This window comes from Callorhinchus milii, unplaced genomic scaffold (assembly GCF_018977255.1).
Source record: "Callorhinchus milii isolate IMCB2004 unplaced genomic scaffold, IMCB_Cmil_1.0 Scaffold1, whole genome shotgun sequence".
In the NCBI taxonomy this organism is placed as follows: domain Eukaryota; kingdom Metazoa; phylum Chordata; class Chondrichthyes; order Chimaeriformes; family Callorhinchidae; genus Callorhinchus; species Callorhinchus milii.
Genome location: NW_024704742.1, coordinates 115,275,571 through 115,288,685, shown reverse-complemented (window position 1 = coordinate 115,288,685; position 13,115 = coordinate 115,275,571). Strand labels below are relative to the sequence as shown.

General features: G+C 40.5%; 1 protein-coding gene across 1 annotated transcript in view; it reads right to left on the bottom strand.

The window, feature by feature from the left end:
• Positions 1–613: 613 nt before the first annotated feature.
• Positions 614–13,115, bottom strand: part of mccc2 (methylcrotonyl-CoA carboxylase subunit 2) — a 47,923-nt gene continuing 35,421 nt past the window's right edge. Inside the window, exons 14-17 of the mRNA XM_042334625.1 lie at positions 12,264–12,420; positions 9,111–9,225; positions 8,116–8,201; positions 614–846 (exon numbers count right to left, since the gene is read on the bottom strand). Coding sequence (XP_042190559.1) covers positions 729–846; positions 8,116–8,201; positions 9,111–9,225; positions 12,264–12,420 — 476 coding nt within the window. The 3' untranslated portion in view covers positions 614–728. The remainder of the gene's footprint in view (positions 847–8,115; positions 8,202–9,110; positions 9,226–12,263; positions 12,421–13,115) is intronic.

Genomic DNA, 13,115 nt, shown 5'->3' with positions numbered 1-13,115 from the left:
CAATTTTAATTTATTATTGCCATTATATTTAACTATATTATCCTACACAAATCAATATTAACACAGCCTGTACAGTTAGGCAATTAGAGATGTTTTGTTTCTTAATGTTAGTTTGATGACAAGATAAAGAACTAGATTAAAAAGCATATCAGACTGGAGTGAAATGCTGTGAGCTGAACGTAGAATCTGAGAACAGTAACTTGCATTTATGTAGTCCCTTCATGCAGGACAGTGTTTTGGAGCACTGAATAATGCCGTAGTTTGACATTATCCCACGTCTTACATCAGAGGAGGCCATTTAGCTCATCATGTCAATGCTGGTGCTAGTTTCCCTCTAATTCTATTTGCTCTTCCTGTATTCCCCTGCTCCTTTCTGATATACAATAGTATTGCTCTTCAAACAATTATCCAATTTGTTTTTAAATGCTTGGATGGACTTGGCATCAAGAGCCATTTGTGATATTCAGTGAGCACAAAGACCACCCCCCCCACCCCACCGATTGACACATGGATCTGAATCTCCCCATTGACACCTGTGCCCTTAGACCTACCTCTCTCTCTCTTTGCCAGAGTTTCTGGTATTTTTCATCATTTAAATACATGAACAAACCAGCGCTATTAAAAATGCACATTTTATTTCACAATTTGTTAGTAATTTTCAGTTCCCATATCACATATCACATATGTGCAAATCAGGAAATCTTGGTGTTAATAAATAAATGCCCAGGTCACATCCTGAAGATTCCGAAGTTTGTTCTCTTGGTGGGTGCGTTGAGAGCAGCACTGAGACTCAGACCCAGCACCAACCTGGTATCAGCAGGGTCAATGATACCATCATCCCATAGTCTGCAAAGACAAGGGGAGGGGGAAAGTCAGAAATAACGTAAAGTAAGCAAACTTTAGTGAGATTCAAATCTTGAAAATGTCACACAATTAACAAAGCCTTCAATAGAATCCTTAACAATCTGCGCAATAATCAAATTAGATTATTGCAAAGCAATGTCCTTAAAGGTTACAGCAGACAGTAAACAAAGCAAGCAATTAATGAAGATTGTTAGACTTCTTTTTAGCACCGCCATTAGAGGGATACTAATACATAGCTTTGTGCCCTTGGCTTGCATATATAACCCCTACGTGCAATCTACGCATTGACAATGTTATGCCAGAGATTCTCATTTAAATATTTAAACTAGAAAGAAGCAAACAATCCCATCAAATGCTCATTTAATAATTAATTTAATAATAATCCTTACATTTTGCCTTTCAGGTCGGAAAGACGTGCCAAAACACTTCACAGGATATACTGCAAAGTGCAGTTGATGTGTATATTTTGTGAATAAACGCAAAAGCCAACTTGTGCACAGCTATGAAATGAATGAATAATTTTGTTTGGGGGATTTTTAACAAGGATACCTGGAGAAACACCCTTCACTTTTCGAATAGTGCCATGAGATCTTTAACATCCACCAGCCAGGGGCTCAATTTAAGTCTCATTCAAAGGATGCACCTCCAATAATGCAGCACACCCCCATGACCACATTAGTGTCAACTTAGATAATATGAGTTCCAAATCCCGACATGGGGCTTGAACCTACAACCTTGATTTGGAGGCGAGAGTGCTTCCAACTACATCAGGCTGGAAACACATTTGACGAGGATGGTTTATTGCACATACCTAAATTCCAATTTTCTTTGGTAAGAAATAAGTACACTTAAGAAACAATTATTCAGATGAGTCAGTCATATAGACTGTGGAACTCTGCTTTCATCCAATGGTGTGGTATGACTTATTTGTAGATCTGGTATGAGATATGGGAAAAACCTGCTACTGAACCGAGCACAATCTATCACTGCACATTTCCTGATTTATTGGATAGTGGCCTTAGCAAGTGGATGGCAAATCATACAGACTAAGGCCAGCTGTGATTTAATTTCCCAATTATCCTGTACAACGTTAGTCTATAGCACTGAGATTCTTAAGAATCGTTAATGACATTTAAAGCAGTGTTTGTATTATGAATAAACAAATTCTTGTAGTTACTCTTGGCAATTTAGCAGACAAATCACTGAGTGTGTGGAGCTTAGTCAGGTTTGTATATTCTTAAGCATGTGATGGATTTCCACATGTGTCAACGACACTCGGCTGACCAATAAAAGCCTCACAAAATCTATTCTCAACAAAAGCTAACTGGAAGAAGTGTACACATACTGGGTGGTATAAATTAGTTTGGCAATTAATAGTGAAATGGAAAGGAATACAGGTTAATTACTCCTTTGTACATACAGCTTAGCTATTAGTAAGAAGCTAAAAGAGAGAAAAGCAATGAAGTACTGGAGAAAAGCCAGATTTTATACATTGTATATTATACAAAATACAATATATTTTTTAAAAACAAAACTGTAGTCTTTAATAATACTCCATCCTGGCTGCTAAATGAAAGGCTATTTTAACTCTTTGTTATCAAGTTAGAATATGAACTGGATGTTAATTTTCTCCATAGTCCACTGTACATTTTTCTTCCACAAAACAAATTTATGGTGAAGATATCATTGCTTAAGTGGTGCAATGATGTGAAACACTCCATCCATGCACAAGGCCTTTAGAAGTTTTTTCTCCGATCAACTCATGCCAAAATAACAGCAGCAAAAGCTGGGAGATGTGCCTGAATATTAAGCAATTTTGCTGCAGTTATTTAGGAAGTGATAAACTGGGGGGAAAAAATAAATGTCTCAAAGGCAACACAAATTGTCAAATAGGTAAAATATATGACACCATCACGTCTTGCAGCTGGTCTTTTCAGTTGCTGAATGGTGGCAACAAACAGCGGAGATCGGGTGCTAAGGAAACTTCAGATAAGCAGAGAAATTGCATTCTACAGTAAACCTCACATAAGTCATATCAGTTGAGACCATACACTGAAAATCACTAATGCAAAGTATGAGTTACGTGAAACTTATAAATAATAGGAAATTCAACGGGACCTGGGAAGATGTACGACTTCGGCAATTATACGATTTATTCAGATCAGACTTATGCAAGTTTTACTGTATTCATTGCAGGTTGTCAGCGATGGCAAAGCCATAACGAAAAATACATCACCTTCCTCAAAAAAGCCAAAGCAAGTTTAAGTGCATCACTCAATTGTTGAAACACTTTTCCTATTCAAAGTACTCCACAAACCACTGAGGTAAACTTTCAGCTTGGAAAGGTCAATGATTTTTGCATCTAATAAAACTAGAACAATAGTGAGCCTGTTGTGACCCATTCAGATGCTTTGCGTTTCTTCCTTAAGAAGGTGAGAAGGTGACTGTGTTAATTATTAAAAACATCAAAAAGCTCCTCAATAGAATCAATTAGCTCTCGGATCATTAATTATACATGACCCGGAGTCCTGTCAGGAAACTAAATAGAAATGACCTGGATTAGCACCATTGCTGTGACTAATTTGTACTCTAGAGCTATTTGTCCTTTTCTGGCAGTGGATAGTAATTAATCCAGTGCAAGGGTGCACAGAGCTCCCGAGACGCATGCTATTTTACTCACCGTGCAATTTTTCTAAAATATTTATATTAATTAAAATCTGCTGGCAACCACAATTCTGTACAATTTGTCCAGAGGGTTGTGTTTAAATGTTGCCTAGGTTCCTGCATGACTAGTGGTTAAAAATGAGGCACTTTATAGCACAATGATGAATTTAAGTGAAAACAATTATATCACTTGAATTGGTCTCTGAATTTGTTTCCATGACTATCTGCAGATTAAATACCTCTGAAGAAATGCACTGACTGTCTTTGTTGAGACACAAGTTGGATTGGCAAGCCATAGAATTACCAGTTTAACACTCATTTTTGCTAAACCAATATCTTGCTACCAGGCACTCCAAATGCATTGTGCAACTGGCTTTAAGCCTAACCCTTTTGACAGTGCATGTGGGATGGAGTATGTCACACCCACAAACCAGTTAAAGATTAAGGTTGCATTGCATGACACTGAATGGTTGCATTTTTGTAAGTTTGCCCACAAAGCACAGTCACTGTACTTTACATTATATTTTGTGAAGCGTTTTGCGAAGTCCTCACAGAGTGAAAGGTGCTATACCAAATGTAAGAATGATTATTATTTTTTTTCCAATAATGTGTTAATGAACACATCACAATTTTCATCCCAGTTTTTCAGTCAGAAGGTAGCACTAGCATAGAGCTGATGAGCCAAATGGCTGTAAACGTTCTATTATTCTATGAGAATTCAAAGAACTATCATTAACTTTAAAACGTGATTCATTTTCCTTCGCTTTTTAGTCTTATCCAACAGTTCACAGTACGTCAGCAGGCAAACTAGCAAGGTAAATATTTAATAGCCTGGCTAGATCCAGTGGAATAGGACATGACTCAAATCACTTGTAAAATCCAGTCTCTCTACCTCCATTGAAAAATTGAAGGTAAACGTTAAAGGGTCAATGGTTATTTGAAAGGAGGAAATGCATCAATGACCTTGCTGTCCCTGAGCACCAGAACAATTACTGTAAGTAATAATTTAGGTTGTGCAGAAAAAAAAGCCTCAAAATTGAGTGTAATTCAATTACAAGGATGAGAGAGATTGTGGCAAAGGATACAACATGCAACTCCCTGACAAGAAATATTCGCATATGGGTTTATATGTTCATTCCTGGGTTGTTTTAGAAGGCATTCTGCAATATTCACAGTGGGTGTAGGAAGTGCTAAAAGCTGCCAAAAGTCACAAACCTGCATTTCACTCTAACCCTTTTTCACACATCAGTGGATTTTGGAAATTGCCAAGCAATAATCAAATGGCTCAAGTCGACTGAGGAGGTTCAAAATAGCACTTCCCAACCTGTGCAAATATTGCAAGTTTGACCCCATCTTCTTCCTTTTTCACAGTTACAAGAAGAATAAAAAATCAACACACTGCAGCTGAACTGAAGTGAACAGGCTGATACGGTCAATTTCAACCACTTTAGTGTGTAATTCTTACTGGTAATGCCAGGGATAAAATCATGGATAAAAAAAACCTTTAGATAAAACTAAAGGCTATTAGTCGCTTGTTGGTTAAAAACAATTGATGGATATAAAGCAAGCCTCAATAATCCTCCTCTCCTTCCACTGTGGCTAGATGCATGGTTAAAGGGAAAGAAGCAAAGCGATTACCCAGCACATCTGGGTTCCAGAGCCCTAAAGCACAAACAGACAAGTAATTGTAAACAAGTACAATACTGGGGATTTTGTAGCTTTTGCATTACAACCTGAAAAGAAGGCTTAACGAGAGGAGTATTTCCATGTGACACAAGATTAGGCTTTACTTTCATGCTGGCCAATATCCAAGGAAACTCCTAAACGCAATGTTAAATGCAATGAACTAACCACTCAAGAGAACCACTGTTGATAGGTGAAAGGTAATCAAGTAGCTGCTTGAACCAAATAACATCTCCTTAAAGATCTTTCGTGTCCTTCAAGATTCTCCAATATTAGTACTCAACAGGGGTCTAGACAAATACCTAAAAAGGAATAAGCTGCAGGGATATGGGGAAAGGACAGGTAAATGGGACTGAAAAGATTGCTCTTGAATGAGCCAGCACAGACACATAGACCCAATTGTCTTAATCTGTGCTGTAAATTTCTATGGTTGGAGCACCAGCAATGGCCAGGATCTGGCTGTGGACCTAAACCTTTGATATTGACAAAAAAATTCCATCACAGAATCGGACAAGACATTTTCATTTATGCTGCTAGCAACTGGAATGAAGCCTCCACTGACAGAACTTCACATCAGTGAGGCCTTAGATTATTAGTGAATGCTTCTTGATCGAACAGCAAAATTGATTCTTGTTTACGAGGGCAACCACAGTCTTAGCAGCCAGATTGAGACACACCACAACTTCACATTTGTTAAAGTGCTCCAACGCCTTTTATTGGGAGGCTTCACAAATGTTTTCATACACACTTATTGGTACTGCGCCCAAAGTGGCCATTCCTCACGTGTGTAAATCTTGTTGATTTTTTGCTCTTTAACCCCAAGGACACAGAGGCCACCTGCAGTATCCCAAATGAGTTCAGCTAACTCAGCACCTGCCAGGGATTGGAACTTGGTACCTTTCTGCTCTGCACAGCTTACATTAGCCCACCTCATTTCTAAGACTGCCAGTTATTAAACATCGATATAGATTATGGTACAATTGATGCTACCAGTTCAGATTTATACAATCTTTGGTTTTAGTGTAATTGATTTGGAGATCTATACAAGCCATGCATAAATGCAGGGTGTATTATAACAACAACAACTTGGATTTATATAGCGCCCTCCACGCCGGACAGCGTCTCAGAGCATTTTACATAACATAACATGTAGGAGCAGGAGTAGGCCATTCGGCCCTTCGAGCCTGCCCTGCCATTCAATCATGGCTGATCTTCTAATCTAACTCCAACTAATAACCTGACCCTGCCTTATTTCCATATCCCTTAATCCCTTTTGCAATAAGAAATCTATCTATCTCAGTCTTGAATATAACATAACGGATAACGTTACAGTAACGGATCCCAGGGCCGAGCCAGGGGGAGGGGGAAGAAGGTGACCAAAGGCGCGCTCGAAGAGAAAAGTCTTCAGCAGAGACCTGAAAATAGGAAGCGATGGAGTGAGACAAAGGGAGTGAGGAAGAGAATTCCAGAGCCTCGGGGCGTAGCGGCTGAAGGCACGGCCGCCGAGGGTGGAGCGGAGGACTCGAGGAATGAGGAGGAGGCCAGACCCGGAGGAACGAAGGCAAAGGGTACTGTTTTGAAGAGAGGAGGTCAGAGAGGTAGGGGCTGCAGAGGAGTGAAGGGATTTGAATACAAGGGTGAGGATCTTGAATCCAGTACAGTCTTGCAAGGACTGGGGTGATCGGAGAGCGGAGTTTGGTGTGGGTGAGAATGCGGGCGGCAGAGTTTTGAATGAGTTGGATTTTATGGATGGTAGTTGATGGGAGACCGGCGAGGAGGGCGTTAGAATAGTCCAGCTGAGAGGTGACAAAGGCATGGAGTAGGGTTTCAGCGGCTTTCGGAGAGGTATTGGCGGAGACGGGTGATGTGTCAGAGGTGGAAGAAGGTGAGGAACCGGATGTGGGGGAGGAAGGATAATTGGGGGTCGAACCTGACGCCTAGGTTGCCTGACGCTTGACTTTCACAAGCGCAGCCTCTGTACTGTGGGTAGGGCGGAAGCCGGATTGGAAGGGTTCGAATAGGGAGTGGGAGGAGAGGTGTGCGCGAAATTGATTGGCAACAACGTGCTCTAGGACTTTTACGAGGAAGGGCAGGTTAGAAATGGGGCGGTAGTGGCTGGGGTTTGAGGAATCTAGGGAAGGTTTTTTGAGGAGGGGGATGTTGACAGCAGTTTTGAGGGGGCCAGGAACTGATCCGGAGGAGAGGGACTGGTTGATGACATCAGCCAGTAGTGGGCAGAGGAGAGGGAGCTGGGTGACCAGCAAGTTGGTGGGGAGGGGGTCGAGGCAGCAGGTAGTGAGTTTCATGGAGGTGATGGTGGGTGAGAGGGAGAAAGGAATGTAGGATGGGGGTGGTGGTAGGAGCAGATGATGGGGAGAGTGAGGGGGACAGAGAGGGCGTGGTGGTGGGTGACAAGAGGCAGGTGGATGAGGCTGCCTGGCAGATGTTGTGAATTTTAGATGAAAAGAAGTTCATGACCTCCTCGCACTTGGCATTTACTGTGAAGATCGAGGAGACCTGAGGGGGGACATGGAGGAGGTAGTGGGTGGTGGAAAAAAGGATTTTAGGGTTTATATGCCATGTGTAAACCACAAGTAAATGCATGACTGGAGGAGTTGCAATCCTTTACTTTGTTAATTACATTATTAAGGTCATCTGTAATTTCCTTTGTATACACGTGATTATAAGTTAAGCATAATATATACGTGTTTACACATGGTTTGCACGATAGATCTCATTACCTGCTGTTCTTTAGAAATGGACCTGTAGACAATGCCAATTATGACCAAAGATTCATCAAATATATCATGATATTTGTCAATGTTTATATAGCTTGAGAGGCAGTCCACCTATCATTATTGTCATTTTTCAATATACAAAGCACTGATATGAATACTTCCTTACCTGGCACTGGAGTAGTAAGGGTTGCCTTCCTCCTCAAACCTCCTGATAATCGGCTCCTTCAATGCTGCTTCATCGGCTGCAGAGAACTACATAAAAATTGGCAGATCAGTCTCTGGGACTAAGGACTCTTCTCACTCAACCCTGCAAGTCAAAGCCTTAACAGGTAGGGTGGTCCAAGCTGGACAAACAGCAGAAAAGCTTGGCAGACAAGGCTCTCAATGGCAAGTTTTAGCTGATAAGATTCCAGCAGTACCCCCAATACACATTCTGCAGTCCCTAATCCTTGTCTCTTGCCAATCGGTACGTTATAGTCTCCACAAATAGGTAAGCAGGATGTGTCTCTCCAGAGAAACAGTAAGCATTCCATTCCAATGAACATCTCAAATTTCCAAGTATAGGTGGGATGCATGCAACTCTGTTTGGTTTGGATACTCTTAAGCATGGTGATGTGTTTCCGCATGTGTCAGAAAGCTAACCCCCCCCCAAATATTAATATGAATTAACGTGTTTGCTGAGCAAAGGAAGCAGCCAGTTTGGTAGGGTTGAAGGTTGGAGAGAAGAGGCGGATGCAAAACCAGTTCCTCAAACTTTCCCTGGACCATTTCAGCTGGTTAGAACAGAGTCACAGAACAGCATCAGAAAGGTACACAGAGGCAGTTTGAGAAGGACGCTTCTGCAAGGCATGGAGTTGGGATTGTAAGGTAAGGCCGTCTCATTCTGCTATCAACATGCTCTCTCCAGATGTATTTAAGCATTTTAAGACATCCTCCCGACTATACAAAGCTACTGTACAAATGTAAACTGAAGTGTATTGTAAGTGGTACTATATATACATTACTGAAGCCAGAATTTGGATACAGGAGCAGAGTAAGTTCATTGTTTGTAATAAAAATGACCATAATGGTGATTATTATTTGAATCTTAAGCTGGGCAAAGCTTGCTCTATGAGGTATGCGTCATGTTTGAATGGTCCTGTAGTTTTAGGTGACAATTACCTCTTTTCCTTCCCTCCCTCTTTGGTCCTTTGTAATTGTAGCCAGAACAGTAGCAGCTTGCTCACCTCCCATCACTGAGATGCGTGCATTAGGCCACATATAAAGGAACCTTGGACTGGAAGGAAAAGCGAGATGTTAAATTCAATGAGTCAAATTCAGGCAAAATCATCATTTCCTCCCCCTAAGAAACATTAGCTCAGAAAACCAGTTAATTTAAATTTCAAGAGCATAATAAATATGGAATTCTTTAAGGTCTGCCACATTTGCAACTCAGTGCTCCTCTTCATTGTGAAAATAAATTATTTATCACAAAAATTTTTGCTTTGCATTGTCCCAAATGTCGTCATCTTGGAGCATACAAAAATAACCCCAAATCACTGACAGCATCATTTGCTAGCAGCAACAGCGAGCTGGTTTAATATAATTAATGAGTTGAATATTTAGACAACCTGCACTGATTTAAAGCCCAGAGCTGGGAAAAACATTTTCATTAGACAGCTCCATTTTAACGAGGCTGTCAATCCCATTGACCACATTCTACTTCCAGACAGATTTCTTACACTGGGCTCATTTAAAGACATTGCTTTCTGCTCATGATTTATATAAAATTCCTCAATATCCTGAATATTGGTATGAGGTATTTGTATTTTGCAGCGTTCACTTGGATTTTACTTCATATAAGATATACACAGCTGTGTTAAGAGACAAATGAATCAATCAACACAGAACTGCAAAGTTTTCTTTGAAAGAAAATAATTCATTGTACTGTTTCTGCTACAAGTGGTAGCTCCCAACTCTTCGAAAATTACAATAGTATTTCTGTGAGAGNAAAAAAAATGAAAACAAAAATGTGATTATTTGAGCTACTTTACGAATATTTTAAAACAAGAAATATTTTGTGCATCTCTCAAATTCACGTGTCAGTCTGGCTCAGTGTAGCACTCTTCCCCTCTGACTCAGAAGGTTCTGGGTTCATGCCCCATATTAAATTCACAGTCTGGGCTGACACTCCAAACTGGGGTTGAACTGTATTGTTAGAGGTGCCTTCTTTCGGACAAGACATTAAAGTGAGGTACCCGTCTGCCTGTTCAGGTGAACATTAAGGATTCTACAGCACTATTCGAAAACCCAAAAGAGTTTCTCCCAGTGTCCTGATAATAATAATAATAATAATCCTTGCATTTGATATAACGCTTTTCACGTCGGGAGGACGTCCCAAAGTGCTTCACAGAACACACTGTAAAGTGAATTGACTGTATATTTGTGGGCGAACGCGGCAGCCAATTGCACACAGCAAAGTCCCACAAACAGTCGTGGATTGAAAATGACCAATTTATTATTGTTTTGTTTGATGATCCTCAAATAAAATTATCATTCACTTTGCGGCTGTTTGTAGGTCATTGCTGTGAGCAAATTGGCTACCTATACCTACAAATACACAGTCACTACACTTTACAGTAGTAAATCCTGTGAAGCATTTTGATACATCCTTCTGATGTGAAGTGGCACTATATCAAATACAAGAGGTATTATACTTGAAAACAATGCCTCGTATTAGACATTAATGATGTGTTCTTGTTGAAATCCCCAAAGATCTGAAAACACTCAAGAGAATAAACTTAGACACATCACTTTTTGTTAAATAACTATGTGTTTCAAGCAACAGGTCCTCAATTTTGCTTAACTTGATGGCAGGGGTGTGGTGGTGGGGAATAACTTGTTGATCCAATGAGCCATTACACTATGCTTTTAACTCTAGTCCCAGGGTTTCAATTCTGTCAGACTAATAGGATAGGCTTCTCCCCTCTCTGCTCTGCAATAAGGATCTAATGCAAATTACTTTGAGTTGACTCAACCTAATGGACATGAAAAAAACTGCTCTTAATTTGACAATCTCACTCAAGAGTGATGATGGTCAGCGTAAAACCAGAAATGGCACCCCACAGCAAGCTAGAGTGCTTGTTTTAGGTTGAAACTAAGATACGTTACTAAGACAGCTATCTGCACTATAACTAACCTGAATGTTTGACATGGACACTAGGTTCTCAAAATAGGAAAGTGTTCCATTCCCAGCTCTAACATTCCTCACCTTGAAGATCATAAAAATAAACTAAAACAATGTAATAAATAAAATTATTCTAACATCGATCAATGCAACATCATCAGAGTCTGCATGAATAATATAATTTGCTACAGTATTACAGACAACAATAACAACAAAATTACATTTATAGAGCGCCTTTCACGTCGGGAGGACGTCCCAGACACCTTAGAGTACTGATTCACAGGGCACCAATTTGGTCTGTTAAAATTATATTGGTGTACTTCTGGGGTAATTTTACAGGCCGTGTAAAATCCTTTAGCCTTCTCATTGTTCATACATATTGTACTTCTCTGCATCAACTGTGTAGAAGCTTTATAGATCAATGCCTTTGATCCTAATGGTTGAAGGATTCTGCAACAAGTCAATGACATTACTAGCACAAGTTCCCGGTGACAAACAATCCTTGAAGGAAGGAATATTTACAACTACAGTATTTATTTTAATAGTTACAGGACATCCTAGGATTATGCAAAAATGTGCTCCACATCTATACTGGATTGCTTGGTCTCTGAAATAAAAAAACATCACATCAGCAGCACTATGGAGTATATAAGTATTTATTTATTTTGTTCAATGTTATCCATTCAGCCACGCTTCCCCTTTACTTTGCTTTTTCCACTATAGAAGTTTTGCCTCTTTCTCTAGTCTTTATTGGTACCCAACTCTCCCCCAATCCTTTCTTTATCTTCGCGACTTGACTCGCCTTGTTCCCCTACCTCTCTTTATTTTCACCTTCATCCATATCTCATGTCACTTTCTGTACATTTATTTTTGCAACATGCCCTTGTTTAACAATGGGCTAAAAATGTGTCAATTTCAGTGTTTCTAGCTCTGGGCTGAGAGCCCAGAGTCCTCTGCTCCTTTTGCAAATAAAGTGTTAAGAAAACCTAAACTATCTCCCGAATGGGTGTCTTAAATCAGCATTGCATTGTTCAACCCAAACCGAACAAATTTCTTCTCAAAGGGCAGAATCTTATTTTCCTGCATTAAACTGTGTAAGTCCTGGAACAGAAGAAAGAGGATCAGGTGGCAGAATTCAAGGTACTTACCTATATGCTCTTCCACACATCCCATAGTTTCCAGCGCCATAGGAACCACCAATTATGACAGTGATTTTGGGAACGTTTGCACAGGCAACTGCAGTTACCATTTTGGCTCCGTCTTTAGCTATTCCACCGGCTTCATATTCTCTTCCAACCATAAAGCCTTAAAAATTAGCAGACTGTGAGTTCTCAGAACACATTAATAAAGTCATTGTTGCATTCAATCCATACATCTGCCTGTAACAAGCCTGACCACCAAAGTTTAGTTACCAAAGGAGGCTGTAAAACGGGTTATTTAATTTGTGAGACATCTCCATGAAGACCTCAAACCTCCATTGACAGAAACTGTACAGATTTACACAGACAGTACACCACGGAAACAGGCCATTCGGCCCAACCAGTCCTTGCCAGCATTTCAGGAATCCACTGCAAGAACATTTTTGCCAAGAAAATAAATAATCTGAAGTAGGCTCGACTACACTAACTCCCTGCTCACTGGACTTCCCAACTCTTCCCTTCACAAACTGCAGATTGTTCAGAACTCTACAGCTCGTGTCCTCTCCCATACTAAGCTCCATGAATTGATCACCACGTATCCTCACCTGACTCCGTCTCCCCATCCCTCAGAGGTTCAAGTTTAAAATCCTCATCCTCTCTTTTAAAGCGCTCCACAGTCATCCTGTTCCCTACCCCTGTGACCTATTAACTTGTCTGCTCCCTCCACTCGGCAGGTACTGGCCTGCTCCATGTCCACCACCCTACCCACCCCATCATTGACTGTCGGGCCTTCAGCTTTTCTGCCCCCACCTTCTGGAACTACATCCCGGAATTCCTTCGCCTCATTCCCTCCCTTGGCCC